This window comes from Coffea arabica, chromosome 8e, assembly GCF_036785885.1.
Source record: "Coffea arabica cultivar ET-39 chromosome 8e, Coffea Arabica ET-39 HiFi, whole genome shotgun sequence".
NCBI classification, from domain to species: Eukaryota; Viridiplantae; Streptophyta; class Magnoliopsida; order Gentianales; family Rubiaceae; genus Coffea; species Coffea arabica.
The window spans coordinates 33,507,770-33,523,610 of NC_092324.1; the positions used below are offsets into that span (position 1 = coordinate 33,507,770).

At 36.8% G+C, this 15,841-nt stretch overlaps 1 protein-coding gene and 2 pseudogenes across 1 annotated transcript; 2 read left to right on the forward strand and 1 right to left on the reverse strand.

Moving 5' to 3' along the window:
* Positions 1 to 645: 645 nt before the first annotated feature.
* On the forward strand, positions 646 to 7,395 carry LOC113704679 (TMV resistance protein N-like; annotated as a pseudogene).
* A 110-nt stretch (positions 7,396 to 7,505) lies between these two features.
* Positions 7,506 to 11,124, reverse strand: LOC113704680 (protein ENHANCED DISEASE RESISTANCE 2-like). Its single transcript, XM_072061024.1, has 3 exons — positions 11,090 to 11,124; positions 10,491 to 10,847; positions 7,506 to 8,100 (listed from the first exon to the last, which is right to left on the reverse strand). The coding sequence occupies exons 1-3, from the start codon at positions 11,122 to 11,124 to the stop codon at positions 7,506 to 7,508; spliced, it is 987 nt and encodes a 328-aa protein (XP_071917125.1).
* Positions 11,125 to 11,175: 51 nt separating this feature from the next.
* Positions 11,176 to 15,416, forward strand: LOC140012734 (disease resistance protein TAO1-like; annotated as a pseudogene).
* Positions 15,417 to 15,841: the final 425 nt, after the last annotated feature.

Sequence of the window (15,841 nt, forward strand, 5' to 3'; positions counted from 1 at the left end):
TATCGATTTCGATAAAAAAGAATTAGGAGCTAAACTTTTCGATAAAAAAGAATTAGGAGCTAAACTAATCGAAATGTAATTGGAGCCAAAACGATGTAGTTTTAGTAGTAGCTTTAGTTGGGATGGTTAAGTCGATTAATGATCAGCTGCGAGAACTGTTATGGTTTGTTAGAAACAGTGGTAGGACCCACATTTGACAATAATAGATTTTGTTCATTACATTCTCTCTCTATATTTCCTCACTCTAATCTCTCTCCTTCCCTTTCTTCCCTCTTTCTCTCTTTTTTCTTCCGGAAGTGGAAAGGCCATCTGCACGGCCTGATTGAGGAATTCCACTTGATAGTTATCATTAGTATTAATTATGTCAATAAGATCATCATTGTGTCTAGAAAACATATAGTTTAAACATTGTTTAGAAGTTTGCAATAATAATGTTATTTATTTCCATTTTTAGTTTAAACATTTGTGGTGTATAAATATGCATAGCATTAGGGCTACTGTAATCAAAAACTGTTTTATAAAGTAAATTCTCTTCTATATTTTATAAAATAAACTCTCTTCTATCTTGGGAAGTGTTCGGAGCCCAAATTTCCATTATTGCCGAAGCTTCTTCTACTTCTGGCTGGGATGTTCCCAAAACTGCCAATGGGTAAAGTCACTAGCTTTCTTCTTTAAAAATTTGAACTAGCATCCCTTCTTTTTGGGCCAATAGCTGGCTATTTGGTTATGATTTTTTAATTGCAATAAGGCGTTAGATTTTTTTTTTTGTTTGGTATTTTTTTCCTCAAGGTCATCGATCCTTTTGTTGGTGAACTTTTTCCTGGTTCACTCCTCTCTCAATTTGGTGGTTTTAGGTGAAGTGTTAATGATCTTGGTTAAAAGAAATTAGATCTGAGTTTGACTTGACCAATCCCATGATTGCGAAACTGCTACTGATCCATAAATCAAGCACCACAGAGGATATATATATATATATATATATATATATATATAGACACACATACACATATTTTTCCTCCAAGTATTCAATTTTCTCAGTGTGGTTGGGAAAGCAGAAAAAAATAAAAGTTCTGTACCATTAACTGATAAATAACTGGCTGGATGGTGTTGGTTTGTGGGTCTCCCTTAGATTAGTCTCTGACTCAATTTGACGATGACTCTCTGAGCGTTTCTAATCTAATTATGTGTGTGTTTCTTCTGTCTATGAAAAAAAAATTTAACTGATAAATAATTACATCGATTTTTGTATGAAACCAATAATGTGTGTCTCAGAAAAAGACAAAATTGTACACAGGGTTCAGCAATAAAGAATAGTGACAACCACAAAAATGTTTGGTATCTTGTCTTTTCGATTGGTGCTAGTTCCAACTTGAAATTGATCACCTGTTTTCATGCAAACTACCGGTAATGCAGCCCAGAGGCGTGGATGATTGTGCTAGTTTTTGTCAAAAGTATAATCTATTAACATGAAGTGTCTAACGCCTGAAATTTTCCCAAAGCAGCTGTAAGTGTTTGGACAGGAGTTTATTTGTATGATTTATTTGAAATAATTACTATAACACTTTTTATGATATGATGTATATGAGATAAAAAGGTGATTGGAAAGATAAAAAGGTAATTGAAATTTGTGAAGTAAATTATTTTATTTCAAATCTTCTCAATCCAAACACTTTTTTTTTCTTTTTGGTTGAATTTTTGTTACATGCATTAGCACGTTTTCATAGAACGTACTCTATACTTGCTTGTCACACCTGAATTTCTGTAGCACGTCATTTTGTGTGAAAGAGGGGCAGGAAAGGTTCCTGGCAATTCACGGCCAAGATTTGGCCAAAAAAAAATTGTACGGTCTAGATTTCATCTAGTATCTCGATTTTAATAACATGTGTGGAACCCACAAAATTTTATTCTAAAGTTAGAGATTGTTGAAAGTAAGCCACACCATATAAAAACAAAGTTACGTCGTTTGCAAAATGTACATAATTGCTAGGAACGGTTGCAACACCTACATCTGTGGTACGGAGACAGAAAGGCAGCTTTGATCGAGCTTTTGTCAAACATGAAGACGAAATAGAGGGCAAGGAAAGGATTCAAAAGTGGAGAGCAGCTCTTACTGAAGCTGCTTCTATCTCTGGCTGGGATGTTCCCAACACTGCTAATGGGTAAATTCACTGACTCTGATCTTTAAAAATATGAACTAGCATCCCTTCTTTTTGGGCAAATAGTTGGCTATTCGGTTAAGTATCATTTTTGAATTGTAATAACTAATAAGCTGTTAGCTTCTCTCTCTCTCTCTCGGGTATTTGTTTTCCTATGGGTCATTGATCCTTTTCTTGGTGCTCTTTTTCTGTCGTTCACTACTTTATCAATTTGGCGGTTTAAGGAGGATTGTTAATGATCTTGGCTAAAAGAAATTAGATCTGAAGTTGACTTGACCACTTCCATGACACCAATCCTGATACTGAAGTACCAATCAAGCACCTCTGAGGTTATTTATAATTTATTTCTTGACTGTTTTCCTCTAGCACTCAGTTTTCTTGGAGGGGTTTGGGAAGGGGAGAAAACAGGATTCTGGACCATTAACTGATAAATGATGAAGCCAAATAAAGAAACACACATAAATCTATAGAAAGAATCAAGAAAAATGATACAGAGGCAAAGGAATTTCCTCAACTATTCAAAAAGCTGCGCTGCTGACGGTACAAGGAGGACAACATGCAAAACGAAAAAATAAAACCCAATGACACAGAGGCTATCATTCTCCTATCGTACCCTACGGACATGTACACTTATTAGTACAACTAATATGGGATTTTATCCCATGTGACCACCCTTATGTCCTAACAATGAAACCAACATTACTAACCAATAAACTAACACCACGCGGCTAACTAAACTAACCAATTAATATTTGCTTGGTTTAATTTCTACAATAAATAACTACATCGATTTCTCTATCAAATCAATGTGTTATTTAAAAAAAAAAAGACAAAATCATACAGAGAATTCAGTAATAAAGAATAGTGACGACCACACAAAAATGTTTGGTATCTTTTCTTTTCAACTGGTGCTAGATCAATTTTGAGGGTTCAACTTGAAATTGGTCACCTGTTTTCATGTGACCACCCTTGTTTCTCGTTTTCGTCAAAAGTATAATCTATTATCATGAAGTGTCTAACGCCTGAAATTTCGCCAAGGCAGTGTTTTTTTTTTGGTTGAAATTTTGTTACATGCATTAGCACATTTTCAGAGAACGTACTTGCTTGTCACACCTGAATTTCTGCAGCTGGTCATTTTGTATTCTGTGGGATGTGTGTCAATAAAATTGCCATCAGTTTTAACTTCTCCGTGAACCGAGCAAAATTATTGTTTTATCATCATTTTTTTAAAAAAAAATTTAAAAAAATTAAATGTATCTCTTTTTTAGCTTGCATTTTAAGCTGACATGTTGTTCCAAGCTTTAGCTTTGCATATAATCAAAATTAGATATGTATCATGTGAATGTATTCATGCTTTCACTCTGGCAGAATTTGGCTAGTGCTCTTTTCAAATTTTCATTTTAGTTTTAGAAGGATCCTTGCCTTCATTCTCGAGTTTATTCTAAGAAGTATACTTCATTTCATGCTTTAAATCGAATTATTGAGTTATGTCATTTCTTTCTAATTAGATGCGTATAAGGTTATGAAACAGAAATGAAGAAAAAACTAATTCCGGCCTACACTTTTTCTGTACTTCATTGATGTCTGCATTCCTATTAGGAGTTAATTGTACACAAAAGAAGATAAGTAGCAACCAGGTGACACAAGTCCGAGTGTCATATCATTTTACTACATGAAATTATTTTTAAGAACTTAGCACGCGCGTAATGAGTAATAAGACGATATTTGAGTAAGTCAAAAACGTATACTTTAACAGGTCAAACGCTATCATCTGTCATCCTTGGTCTCTCTCAGTATACATATGTTGTCTTTGTCAACGTTTCTTTACCATGAGTTTTCACTTTCATTTCAATTTTGGAAACGCTATCTTCTCTTATGCATTTGACATGTTTCCGGCAATTTCTTTTTTGTTGCTTAGCACTGAAGCATACATTAGATTGAAGTATCTATCTATCTGCTCTGTAGGAGCATTTATTAGTGTTTTTTTTCCAAATTAGCATTTGTTAGATCTATCTATTTTGAGAATATGGTTATGCATCTCTCGTGCATGATCTTTTCTTACCTTTTATTTTCTTTTTTCATGCATAGGCATGAGTCTAAATGCATCCAAGAAATTGTTGGAGATGTTATAGCTAAATTGGGAAGAGTTATTGCAGTTGAAGAAAAAAACCAAGTTGGTATTGATTCTCGAGTTCATAAAGTAAATGCATTGCTGAATTTGGGGTCTGGTAAGGTTCAGGATTTGGGGAATGAGTGGAATTGGTAAAACAACCATAGCATGGGCTGTTTTTAACCGAATATCCACTCATTTCGAAGGTGCCATCTTTCTCGAAGATGTCAGAAAACAATCAGAAAGTCTGAAAAATTTGCAAGAGGAGATTCTTTCAAAAACCCTTTGCTTGAAAGATGTGAGATTCAGCAGTGTTCTTGAAGGGTCAAAGATGATTCAAACAAGACTATGCCGTAAAAAAGTCCTTATTGTCCTTGATGATGTTGACCACCTAAGTCAATTAGATGCTTTAGCTGGAATACATGAATGGGTCGGTGATGGTAGTAGAATTATCATAACCACAAAAAATAAGCATTTGCTTGTTACACATGGAGTAGATAAAATGCACAAAATGGAGGTGTTGAATGAATATGAAGCTATTCAGTTGTTTAGTTGGCATGCTTTTAAGAAGGACTATCCTGCAAAAGGTTATGAGGAGCTCTCGAAAAACATAGTGCATTATGCTGGTTGCCTTCCCTTAGCTCTAAAAGTTTTAGGTAGCTTTCTGTATGGCAGAGAGATGGCTGAATGGAGAAGTGAAGTGGAAAGGTTAAAAAGAATTCCAGAAGATGAAATTATGGAAAAGCTCAAAGTAAGTTTTAATGGACTCAAAGAAGTTGAAAAAGAAATTTTCTTGGATATTGCATGTTTCTTTGAAGGGAAGAAGAAAGACTACATCAGAAGAGTACTTGATAGTTTCAATTTCTGTCCTGATATACACATAAATGTTCTCATCCAGAAATCTCTGATAACTCTTTCCAGAGGAAGGATTCTGATGCATTGTTTAATACAAGAAATGGGTTGGAATATTGTTCGCGAAAAGGCTCCAGATGAGCCAGGAAAGCACAGCAGGCTGTGGGTAGCAGAGGAAATTTGTGACGTTTTGGCTAGAGACAAGGTTAGCAATCTTCTGCTTCTAAGTTAAATTTCAGTCCACCTAGAAGAATATTTCAATTATATTTTCTCGAATATGTGTTTATGCAATTTCTCCCTTTCTTCGCCTCCTTTTAACCTGTTTTTTGGCAGGCGACAGAAAATATTGTGGGCATGTGGCTGGACTTGTCTACCCCAAAAGACGTTGTAATTAAGAATGAAGCCTTTGAAAAGATGAAGAAACTAAGGCTACTCAAAGTCAATAATGCTTGTGTTTCTCTCTGCTCGAATTGCATACCGAATGAGATACGCTGGCTTGACTGGCATGGATACCCTTCAAAATCCCTTCCAGAGAGTTTCCAAGCCGAAAAACTGGTAGGACTCAAGCTACAATATAGCCGCATCATACAACTGTGGAAAGGGATAAAGGTACCATCTTGAACTCCGATTTATTGTTGTTTCCTAATGTATCTTGCTTGAACCTATATGATGTCTTTTTCTTCCCCTTTTTTTCTGTCATTTTCTTCATTTTGCCAAAAAACTTTTGACAGTCGCTGGACAAATTGAAATACATCGACCTGAGCTATTCCCAGAAGTTAATAAGGACGCCAGATTTCACAGGGATACCTAATCTCGAGAGATTGATCCTTGAAGGTTGTTCAAGTCTTGCTGAGATACACCCTTCAATTGAGCACCTTACAAGCCTTGTTTTGTTGAATCTAAGGGGCTGTGAAAGTCTCGCAAGTCTGCCAAGTGGCCTCTGCAGATTGAAATGTCTTGAAACTCTTATTCTTTCTGGCTGCTCAAAACTTGCCAAGTTACCAGAAGAGCTAGGGCATGTAATGAGCTTAGAAGAGCTTTATGTTGATGGAACTGCCATCTCCAATCCACCATCCTCAATCGTACTTTTGAAAAACGTGAAAACATTTGTGAAGTGATGTATGTTTGGATAAGAGTTTATTTGCATGATTTATTTGAGATAATTACTGTAGCACTTTTTGTGATGTGATGTATATGAGATAAAAACGTAGTTGAAATTTGTGAAGTAAATTTTTTTATTTGAAATCAAGCCAATCCAAACAAACTCAAGCAATGACATCTCGTAAATGTAGAGCATCCTTGCCCTCTTGGTTTCTGGGTCAAAAAAGTCAAGATTCAACTGGCTTGGTTTTTCCATCTGTTTCAGGATTAAATTCCCTAGCAAAACTAGATCTTAGTTACTACAATCTGTCAGACGAAGGATTACCTTGCGATTTAGGGAGCTTATCCTCCCTAGTAGAATTAAATCTTGGCAAGAACAACTTTACTAGTATCTCTGCTGCAGGTATCAAGAACCTCAGTCACCTTCGAATCCTTGAATTAGTTGGCTGCAAGAGACTTGAGAAACTTCCAGAGCTTCCACTTTGTATAGAACAAGTGTATGCAGATGATTGTACATCATTGCAGAGTGCAACTGATCTGACAAACCATGGGAGGTTATGCAGGGTTTCATTCTATAATTGTTTCAAGCTGCTTCAGGATGAACAAACTTCCAGCATGATATATGCAACCTGGAATCACATGCGGAAGGTATTTTCTTTTTTACAATATACATACCAACTCTCGGCGTCCACAAAAAACTTTTTGAGACAGAGGGACTACTAGTTTAGATGTGCTTCACAAACTAAAACTTTTTGTTATGTTACTGAGAGAGAGGCCTAATTTCTTGCTGTGTAGGAATTTCCACCTGTAGAAAATGGCGTGGTAGGTTGTAGCATTAGCATCTGTCTTCCTGGAGGGAGCATTCCATCCTGGTTCACCTACCAGAATTCAGGGCCTTCAATAACAGTTAAACTTCCTCCAAATTGGTACAACGATGAGTTCATGGGATTCGCAGTTTGTGGTGTTTTTGATTTGATAACGACCCCATATTTTTTGAGAACAACATGGCGTGATCTTCTACAGAAAGTTAAAGGTTTTTCTTTCTGGTTTACTCCCGTAGATCAGGAGATGAAGCGCTATCGCCACCTATTCAAACTAGGTTATTTAGGAACTGAAAACATTGATTCAGAACTGAAAAAGGAATGCAAGACTATCAAAGTGGGACGGAGGGAGTAGTTTAAACATTGTTTAGAAGTTTCCAATAATGTTATTTATTTCCATTTTTTGTTTAAACATTTGTGGTGTATAAATATGCATAGCATTTGGGCTATTGTAATCAAACTGTTTTATAAAATAAACTCTCTTCTATCTTGGGAAGTGTTCGCAGCCCAAACAGCGTACGCAGCACAAATTTCCATTATTGCTGCGTTCTTCAGCCTGGACTTTACTTTACTACAGTTACTATTACAGCTACTACCATTCGGGTGCCCACTATGATTCCCCCTCTTAAACGACACCGCACTGCTACTATTCTCCACGTGAGTAGCTGACGACATCTCCATTTGACAAATCCTCACCGCCCCGAACAGCTTTTCCGGCAGCTCATCTTCCGACTGTGCCTCCACCAAAAACCCCATGTCAATCGTGACCGCCGTGACGTACCCCAATGCCAAGTGCAAAATCGTGCTTGCGATTGCCGAGCTTCCGGTATCCACGTCGATTTGGAGGTAATTATTGCCCACAAAATAATTGCACTTGAGCGCTTTTCCCAGTAAACAGGTGGCATAATTCCCGACGGTGGCTTTCACAATCCATGGGCCCTTGACCATCCGATTCACGATCTTGAACCGGCTGTTCCGGAAATAATCGTCACCGTGGACGAACCCGTAGAGGAGAGAGCCCGGTTGGAGGCCTTCGTCTTCCTTAGTGGCGAAGTAGAATGTGACAGCCCCACCTCACCCCACTAAGGCGAACCAAAGGGTTCGGCAGACCGCCTGTTCAGCTCTCGCCGGGACTCAGTCGTTCACTACAGTTCTCAAATAAATTACAATATAAGTCTCAAATATATATCAGATGTTCCACAAATTTACATATCATAAGCGAAGTATCCACGCTTAGAATTAGTTTCCGCTTCATACATCCATGCGATCCTTAATATCAACTATTATACAGGAGGAAATTCAAAATTCAAAGTACACAAACATCCACTTTAATTCCAAATCTAAACTGTACAAGATATAAGCCATCCAGCCAAGTGAATAAGTACTACAAGCCTTTCCTTCACCACGAGCCCTGTGGAGGGGAATAAAATAGTTTTGGGGTGAGCTAGAAACTCAGTGAGTAACCAATAAAATCAGTAATCAAATATATTTTACAATCGTTCATTTCAATGATGTCATGAATCAGTAATCAAATGTACGTTTATTGCTCTCATGAGCCAGTGAAATCATTGTACTTAAACACCCAACGCTCAAATAGATTACTTAACGTTAAACAATAAGGGGGAGCAACGTTGGTGCTCTAGATCATGTCATGAACAATAAACAGGAGTGGAGACGTTGGTGTTCAGCACAAGACTCTTCAAGAACTCATTTAAACCAAATCATGTCATGAACTCACATGCGCGCACACATGATATGCAGTCGAGTAAATAATGCAAGAAACATTTCAAAAGTACTTTGGAAACAGTTTAGGGTCACTCACCTCCATGGCTCAGAAACCATCAATCATATATCATTACCTTACCCGAGTCCAAGCCCTAAATCACAAACTCAAAGCAATCATACATTCTCAAAGTTCAGATAGCATTTCCCCATAAATGCTTCATTTCCAACCTACAAATTTTACCAATCACACATACGATTAATAAGCAATAAAATATATCCAATTAGGCCACAATATCCCTCAATCAAAGCTAATTAGAAGCTTAAGAGCCACCATTAGAAAAACCCCCAATTAAACTCTAGAAACCGGAATTCATTCCCTCAAGCGTAAATTTTCCGCAACGATCGCAGTTAACGTATAAAAATTTCGTTTAACACCTTTCGGCACAATATCCATAACTGAAGCTACCCTTATCGGATTGAAACAAATCTTATGGCATTTCGAAGCCAAGACATATACCTACATTCCTTATGAAGACCTCCAAGGCCAAATCATGCATTTTCATGATAAAAAATGGAAATTTCCACGAAAACAGAAATCTGGGCGCGGAACAGGGTTCATGGGCAGTCAAGGGTATTTTGGTCATTTTACATGATACAGTACTCGGATCGAGCTGAAATTTTGTAGGAAGCTAGTTAACACCATTTTCTACAACTTTCATGTTTTAACCTAAGCCTTATTCGGCCTCTAACATGCTCGAATAAATCCGGTCAGAACAGGGCAAATGTAAACCCTAAACCTGGAATTTCCGCACAAAAGTGAAATTTTCTGCAACCAATCGTAACTAACATATACAAGATTCATTTTACACCATTACAAGCCATCACACCATGATTAAACCATAATCATCATATAAAACAGAAAAATAACAATAATAAATCAAAATCCATCAAACCTTCACTTCCAACCATAAGCAAACCATAATCACACCATATGTCATCATATTAAACCACTAAAGCCACCAATTGAACATTATCAAAGCCAAAAGGAATAATTCTTAACAACTCACCTTGTAACCTCAAGACAACAAGCAACTTAGCACCTTTGCTTCTCAAACCACTTCACCACTCACCTTAATCCTACCAAGAGAAAGGTTTTTATGGAGCAAATCAAAGTTTTAACGGTTGGTTTGTGAGACCAAGGCAAGAAATGGAGGAAATAAGTTGAGAGCTTTCTTTTCTTTTCTTGTTGAGAGGGCCGGCCAAAGGAGCTAAAAATGAAGAAATATTTTGATCAAAATTAGCTTTAAGAAGGTAAAAATATCTTGTTCAAAAGTCCAAGGGTGAATTGAATGGTGACACTTGTCACCTTTTGCTTAAAGCTTATCTCTTTGTCTCTCTAATACTAATCCATATAGGTAACTTCTAATTATCTCTTAGCACCTTGTAAAATAATATCACTTAATACAAAACTCCAACAAGTTGTCAAAAATTTATCGCATTTACCGCACTAGCGGGTCCCACGTCCATAATACACTTCAAACTTAACGTGGACTAACTTGTATCAAGGAAATGATTTGAAAACTATATTCCCTTATAAAAATGTATAAGAAATTAATATATTGAAGAAAGGTATAAAATTATAGACAAGGAAACAAAAGAAAGTCTCGAAAATATATAAAAATTTTCGAGTTCTCGCACTCATTCTTTCGGGGCGTCACATAGAATATTGCGCTGTGGTGGTCCCGGCCGGGGACTTGGAGATTGACAGCTACGAGGAAAGTTTTCAGACTCTTTCCTTGAAGATTGGAGGATTTGAGTAAGTTCATGACTCGGTTATCCTGTCGTGCGAGGACATGGTCCAGCTTGGCGTTGGATCGGAGCCAATCGACGCTGGCAGGTTGGAGAAGCCACGGTCTGGAGGGAAATTTTGTCCTTTTAGTCACGTAGTTGGGTCCACGGAGAGAGAATAAATCACCTGGAGGTGAAGCCCAGCCGTTGGATCCAGTGTGGAGATCTACGTGCTTTAAGGATCCGCGGTTGATGGCTTCTTGTGTGGCGGCAACGGTGGTGGAGCTCCGGTGGCTGTGGTGGTGATGGTGGTGTTTTTGCTTCTGTTGGATAGGAGATTATTTAAAATAATTATGATAGTATTTTTTGTAATACAACGTATATGAGATAAAAAAATAATTAAAAAATAAAAAAATACGTTAGAATTTGTGTTTATAATGTATTTGTGTGTATAATGTAAGTAAATTATTATTTTTTTCAAATCATTCCTATCCAAACAACTTCGAACACTCCTAAATGGACTTTCCTAGATAGACGTGGGAAGTTTTCTTGAGCAAGAAATGAGAAACATTAATTGCCTCTTCTTCTTCTTCTTCTTCTCCTTCCGCTCCTAAATGGACTTATGATGCTTTCTTGTGCTTTTGGGGTGAAGATGTCCGAAAGAGCTTTGTCTACTTCCTCTACAGTGCTCTGCAACAAAAGGGAATTTACACCTTCAAAGACGATGTAAAGCTTGAAAGAGGAAGACCCATTTCACCTGCATTAGGCCAACCTATTAAAGAGTCAAGAATTGCAGTTATCATTTACGCCAACCTGCTTCTTCATGGTGTCTGGATGAGCTTGCAGAGATCATTGATTGCAACCACAAGTTAGGACAAATTATTCCGCCGGTATTTTACTATGTGGATCCATTTGTAGAGAGAAAACAGAAAGGCAGTTTTGGTAAAGCTTTTGTCAAACATGAAGATGAAGCAGAGGACAAGGAAAGGGTTCAAAAGTGGAGGGCAGCTCTTGCTGAAGCTTCTTCTACTTCTGGCTGGGATGTTCCCAAAACTGCCAATGGGTAAAGTCACTAGCTTTCTTCTTTAAAAATTTGAACTAGCATCCCTTCTTTTTGGGCCAATAGCTCGCTATTTGGTTATGATTTTTTAATTGCAATAAGGTGTTAGATTTTTTTTTTGTTTGGTATTTTTTTCCTCTAGGTCATCGATCCTTTTGTTGGTGAACTTTTCCTGGTTCACTCCTCTCTCAATTTGGTGGTTTTAGGTGAAGTGTTAATGATCTTGGTTAAAAGAAATTAGATCTGAGTTTGACTTGACCAATCCCATGATTCCGATACTGCTACTGATCCATAAATCAAGCACCGCAGAGGATACATATATATATATATATATATAGACTCTCACATACACACACATTTTTCCTCCAAGTATTCAATTTTCTCAATGTGGTTGGGAAAGCAGAAAAAAATAAAAGTTCTGTACCATTAACTGATAAATAACTACATCGATTTTTCTATGAAACCAATAATGTGTGTCTCAGAAAAAGACAAAATTGTACACAGGGTTCAGCAATAAAGAATAGTGACAACCACAAAAATGTTTGGTATCTTGTCTTTTCGATTGGTGCTAGTTCCAACTTGAAATTGATCACCTGTTTTCATGCAAACTACTGGTAATGGAGCTCAGAGGCATGGATAATTGTTTCTAGTTTTCGTCAGAAGTATAATCTATTACCATGAAGTGTCTAACGCCTGAAATTTTCCCAAAGCAGTAAAGTGTTTGGACAGGAGTTTATTTGAATAATTTATTTGAGATAATTACTGTAACATTTTTTGTGATGTGACGTATGTGAGATAAAAAGATGATTGGAAAGATAAAAAGGTGATTGGAATTTATAAAGCAAATTATTTTATTTCAAATTTTCTCAATCCAAACACATTTGTTTTTTTTTTTGGTTGAATTTTTGTTACATGCATTGGCACGTTTTCAGAGAACGTACTCTATACTTGCTTGTCACACCTGAATTTCTGTAGCACCTCATTTTGTGTGGAAGAGGGGCGGGAACGGTTCCTAGCGGTTCACGGCTAAGATTTGGCCAAAAAATATTGTACGATCCAAATTTCACCTTGAATCTCGATTTTAACAACATATGTGGGACTTACAAAATTTTATTCTAAAGTTACACGTTGTTGAAAGTAAGTTATACCATATGCAAACAAAGTTACGCCGTGCGTAAAATGTACATAATTGCTAGGAACGGTTGCAACCGTTACTGCCCCTGGTCCATTTTGTGTTTTGTGGGATGTATGTCAATAAAATTGCCATGAGTTTTAACATTCTCAATGAACCGAGCAAAATTATTGTTTTATCATCATTTTTTTTAAAAAAATTAAACGTATCTCTTTTTTAGCTTGCATTTTAAGCTGACATGTTGTTCCAAACTTTAGCTCTGCATATAATCAAAATTAGTATCATGTGAATATATTCATGCTTTCACTCTGGCAGAATTTGGCTAGTGTTCTGTTCAACTTTTCATTTTAGTTTTAGAAGGATCCTTGCCTTTCATTTCTTTCTAATTAGATAGGTATAAGGTTATGAAACAGAAATGAAGAAATAACTAATTCTGACCTAAACATTTTCTGTACTTTCATTGATGTCTGCATTCCTATTAGGAGTTAATTAATTGTAATTGTACACAAAAGAAGATAAGTAGCAACCAGGTGACTCAAGTCCGATTGTCATATCATGTCAAACTTAGGCTGCCAAAAAATCGAATCCTTCTCATTTTACTACATGAAATTGTTTTAAGAACTTAGTAAGTCACGCGTAATGAGCAATAAGACCATATTTGACCCCTAAACCAGTGCATAATGAGTAAGTCAAAAACTGTTCTTCTGTATTCTTCAACAGGTCAAACACTATCATCTGTCATCCTTGATCTTTATCAGTATACAATTGTTGTCTTTGTGAACGTTTCTTTCCCATGAGTTCTCACTTTCATTTCAATTTTGGGAAGGTTTCATCCATGCTATCTTCTCTTCTGCATTTGACATGTTTCCGACAATTTTTTTTTGTTTGTCTTCCTTTATAAATTTTCTTATTGTCACCTCTTCTCCGCAATGATTTTTCCCACAAAAACAAATAAAAACTGTGTTTCATTTATTACAGTCCTGTTACTTTATTTACCACCCTTAGTAGTCTTTGTCTCGTTGATATCTGTTCATCCATTTATCAATTTTCCAAGGAACATGTTTTTCTGCTTTCCATGTACTGGTATTTTACTAGTAGCATCCTCAATCCTTGTGATTCCGAGGCCACCATAAGTATTGTATCAAAAATAAATATTGATAACGTATAAATGATGACAAACAATGATGTTGCTTAGTACTCCAGCATACATTACATTGAAGTATCTATCTATCATGTTGGGGTATCTGCTCTGTAGGAGCATTTATTAGTGTTTCTTCCAAATGAGCATTTGTTAGATGTATCTATTTTGAGAATATGGTTGATAAATGCATCTCCTCTTGCATGATTTTTTGTCACCTTTTATTTTCCCTTTTCATGCATTGGCATGAGTCTAAATGCATCCAAGAAATTCTCGAAGATGTGATGGCTAAATTGGGAAGAATCGTAGCAATTGAAGAAAAAAACCAAGTCGGCATTAATTCTCGAGTTCATAAAGTAAATGCATTGCTGAATTTGATGGGGTACACTTCCTGGGGATTTGGGGAATGAGTGGAGTAGGTAAAACAACCATAGCAAGGCTCCAGAAGAGCCAGGAAAACACAGCAGGTAAATGATCTTCCACTTCTAAGTTAATCTCATTCCACCAAGAAGAACGTTTCAATTATATATCTCGAATATGTTTCTCCTCCATCTAACATGTTTCCTGGCAGGCGACAGAGATTGTTGTGGGCATGTGGTTGGACTTTTCTACCCCAAAAGAATTAAGAATGAAGCCTTTGAAAAGGTGAAGAAACTAAGGCTACTCAAAATCAATAATGCTTGTGTTTCTCGCAGCCCAAATTGCATACCGAATGAGATACAGTGGCTTAACTGGCATGGATACCCTTCAAAATCCCTTCAGAGAGTTTCCAACATGAAAAACTTGTAGGACTCAAGCTACAGTATAGCCACGTCATTCAATTATGGAAGGGGATAAAGGTACCATATTGAACTCGGATTTACTGTTGTTTCCTAGTGAATCTTGCTTGAACCCATATGATGTCTTTTCTTTTTCCCTTTTTCCTGCCATTTCTTCATTTTGCCAAAAACCTTCTGACAGTTGCTGGACAAATTGAAATACATCAACCTTAGCTATTCCCAGAAGTTAATAAGGACCCCAGATTTCACAGGGATACCTAATCTTGAGAGATTGATCCTTGAAGATTGTTCAAGTCTTACTGAGATACATCCGTCAGCTGGCTATCTGAAAAGGCTCCAACTATTCAATCTGAGGAACTGCACAAGTCTAAGGAGCCTTCCAAAACAAATTATCTTAGAAAGTCTCGAAGTAATGGTTCTCTCAGGATGTTCAAAAGTTGGGGAATTTCCGAAAATCTTGGGTGCTATGGATCATTCAAAAGCTGTGTATTTGGAAGCTACTGCCATAAAAGAACTACCACCATCAATTGAGCACCTTACAAGCCTTGTTTTGTTGAATCTAAGCTACTGTAAAAGTCTCACAAGTCTGCCAAGTAGCCTTTGCAGATTGAAATGTCTTAAATCTCTTATTCTTTCTGGCTGCTCAAAACTTGATGAGTTACCAGAAGAGCTAGGACATGCACTGAGCTTAAAAGAGCTTTATGTTGATGGAACTGCCAGAAGAGCTTTATGCACTGAGCTATCGTACATTTGAAAAACCTGAAAACATTGTCTTTCAGAGGATGTAAAGGAATGGCATCTTGTATATGGAGAGCATTCTTGCCTTCTTGGTTGCTGGGTCAAAAAAGTCGAACATTCAGTGGGCTTGGTTTTTCCATCTGTTTCAGGATTAAATTCCCTAGCAAAACTAGATCTTAGTGTAAGCACAAATTTTGTTGCCTGAAATAAAAGACAAGAAAACTTGCACAAATATCAAATTGATTAAATCAAATAATAAGCGGGTTACAATTTCTGAAAATTCTTGAATCAAAGAAATTAATCCCCTGATTCTTTTCTTCGAATAGCTTCAATTGAAGGGCCGAAAAGACTTGTTCTCCAGTCGAAAGGGTGTTTCCTACAATTTCGGCGTAGAAAACGATTGATTTGATGATGGCGTCAAACACTTGGAACTTCGAGTCT

What these genes read in the sequence shown, in the direction of transcription:
- LOC113704680 (XM_072061024.1), bottom strand. Translation starts at nt 11,124, where the DNA reads ATGTTTCTCATTTCTTGCTCAAGAAAACTTCCCAC. An exon ending in TGCTCAAGAAAACTTCCCAC is followed by an intron (nt 10,848 to 11,089) that starts GTCTATCTAGGA and finishes TCACCACCACAG; the next exon opens with CCACCGGAGCTCCACCACCG. An exon ending in CGGGACCACCACAGCGCAAT is followed by an intron (nt 8,101 to 10,490) that starts ATTCTATGTGAC and finishes TGGGGCTGTCAC; the next exon opens with ATTCTACTTCGCCACTAAGG.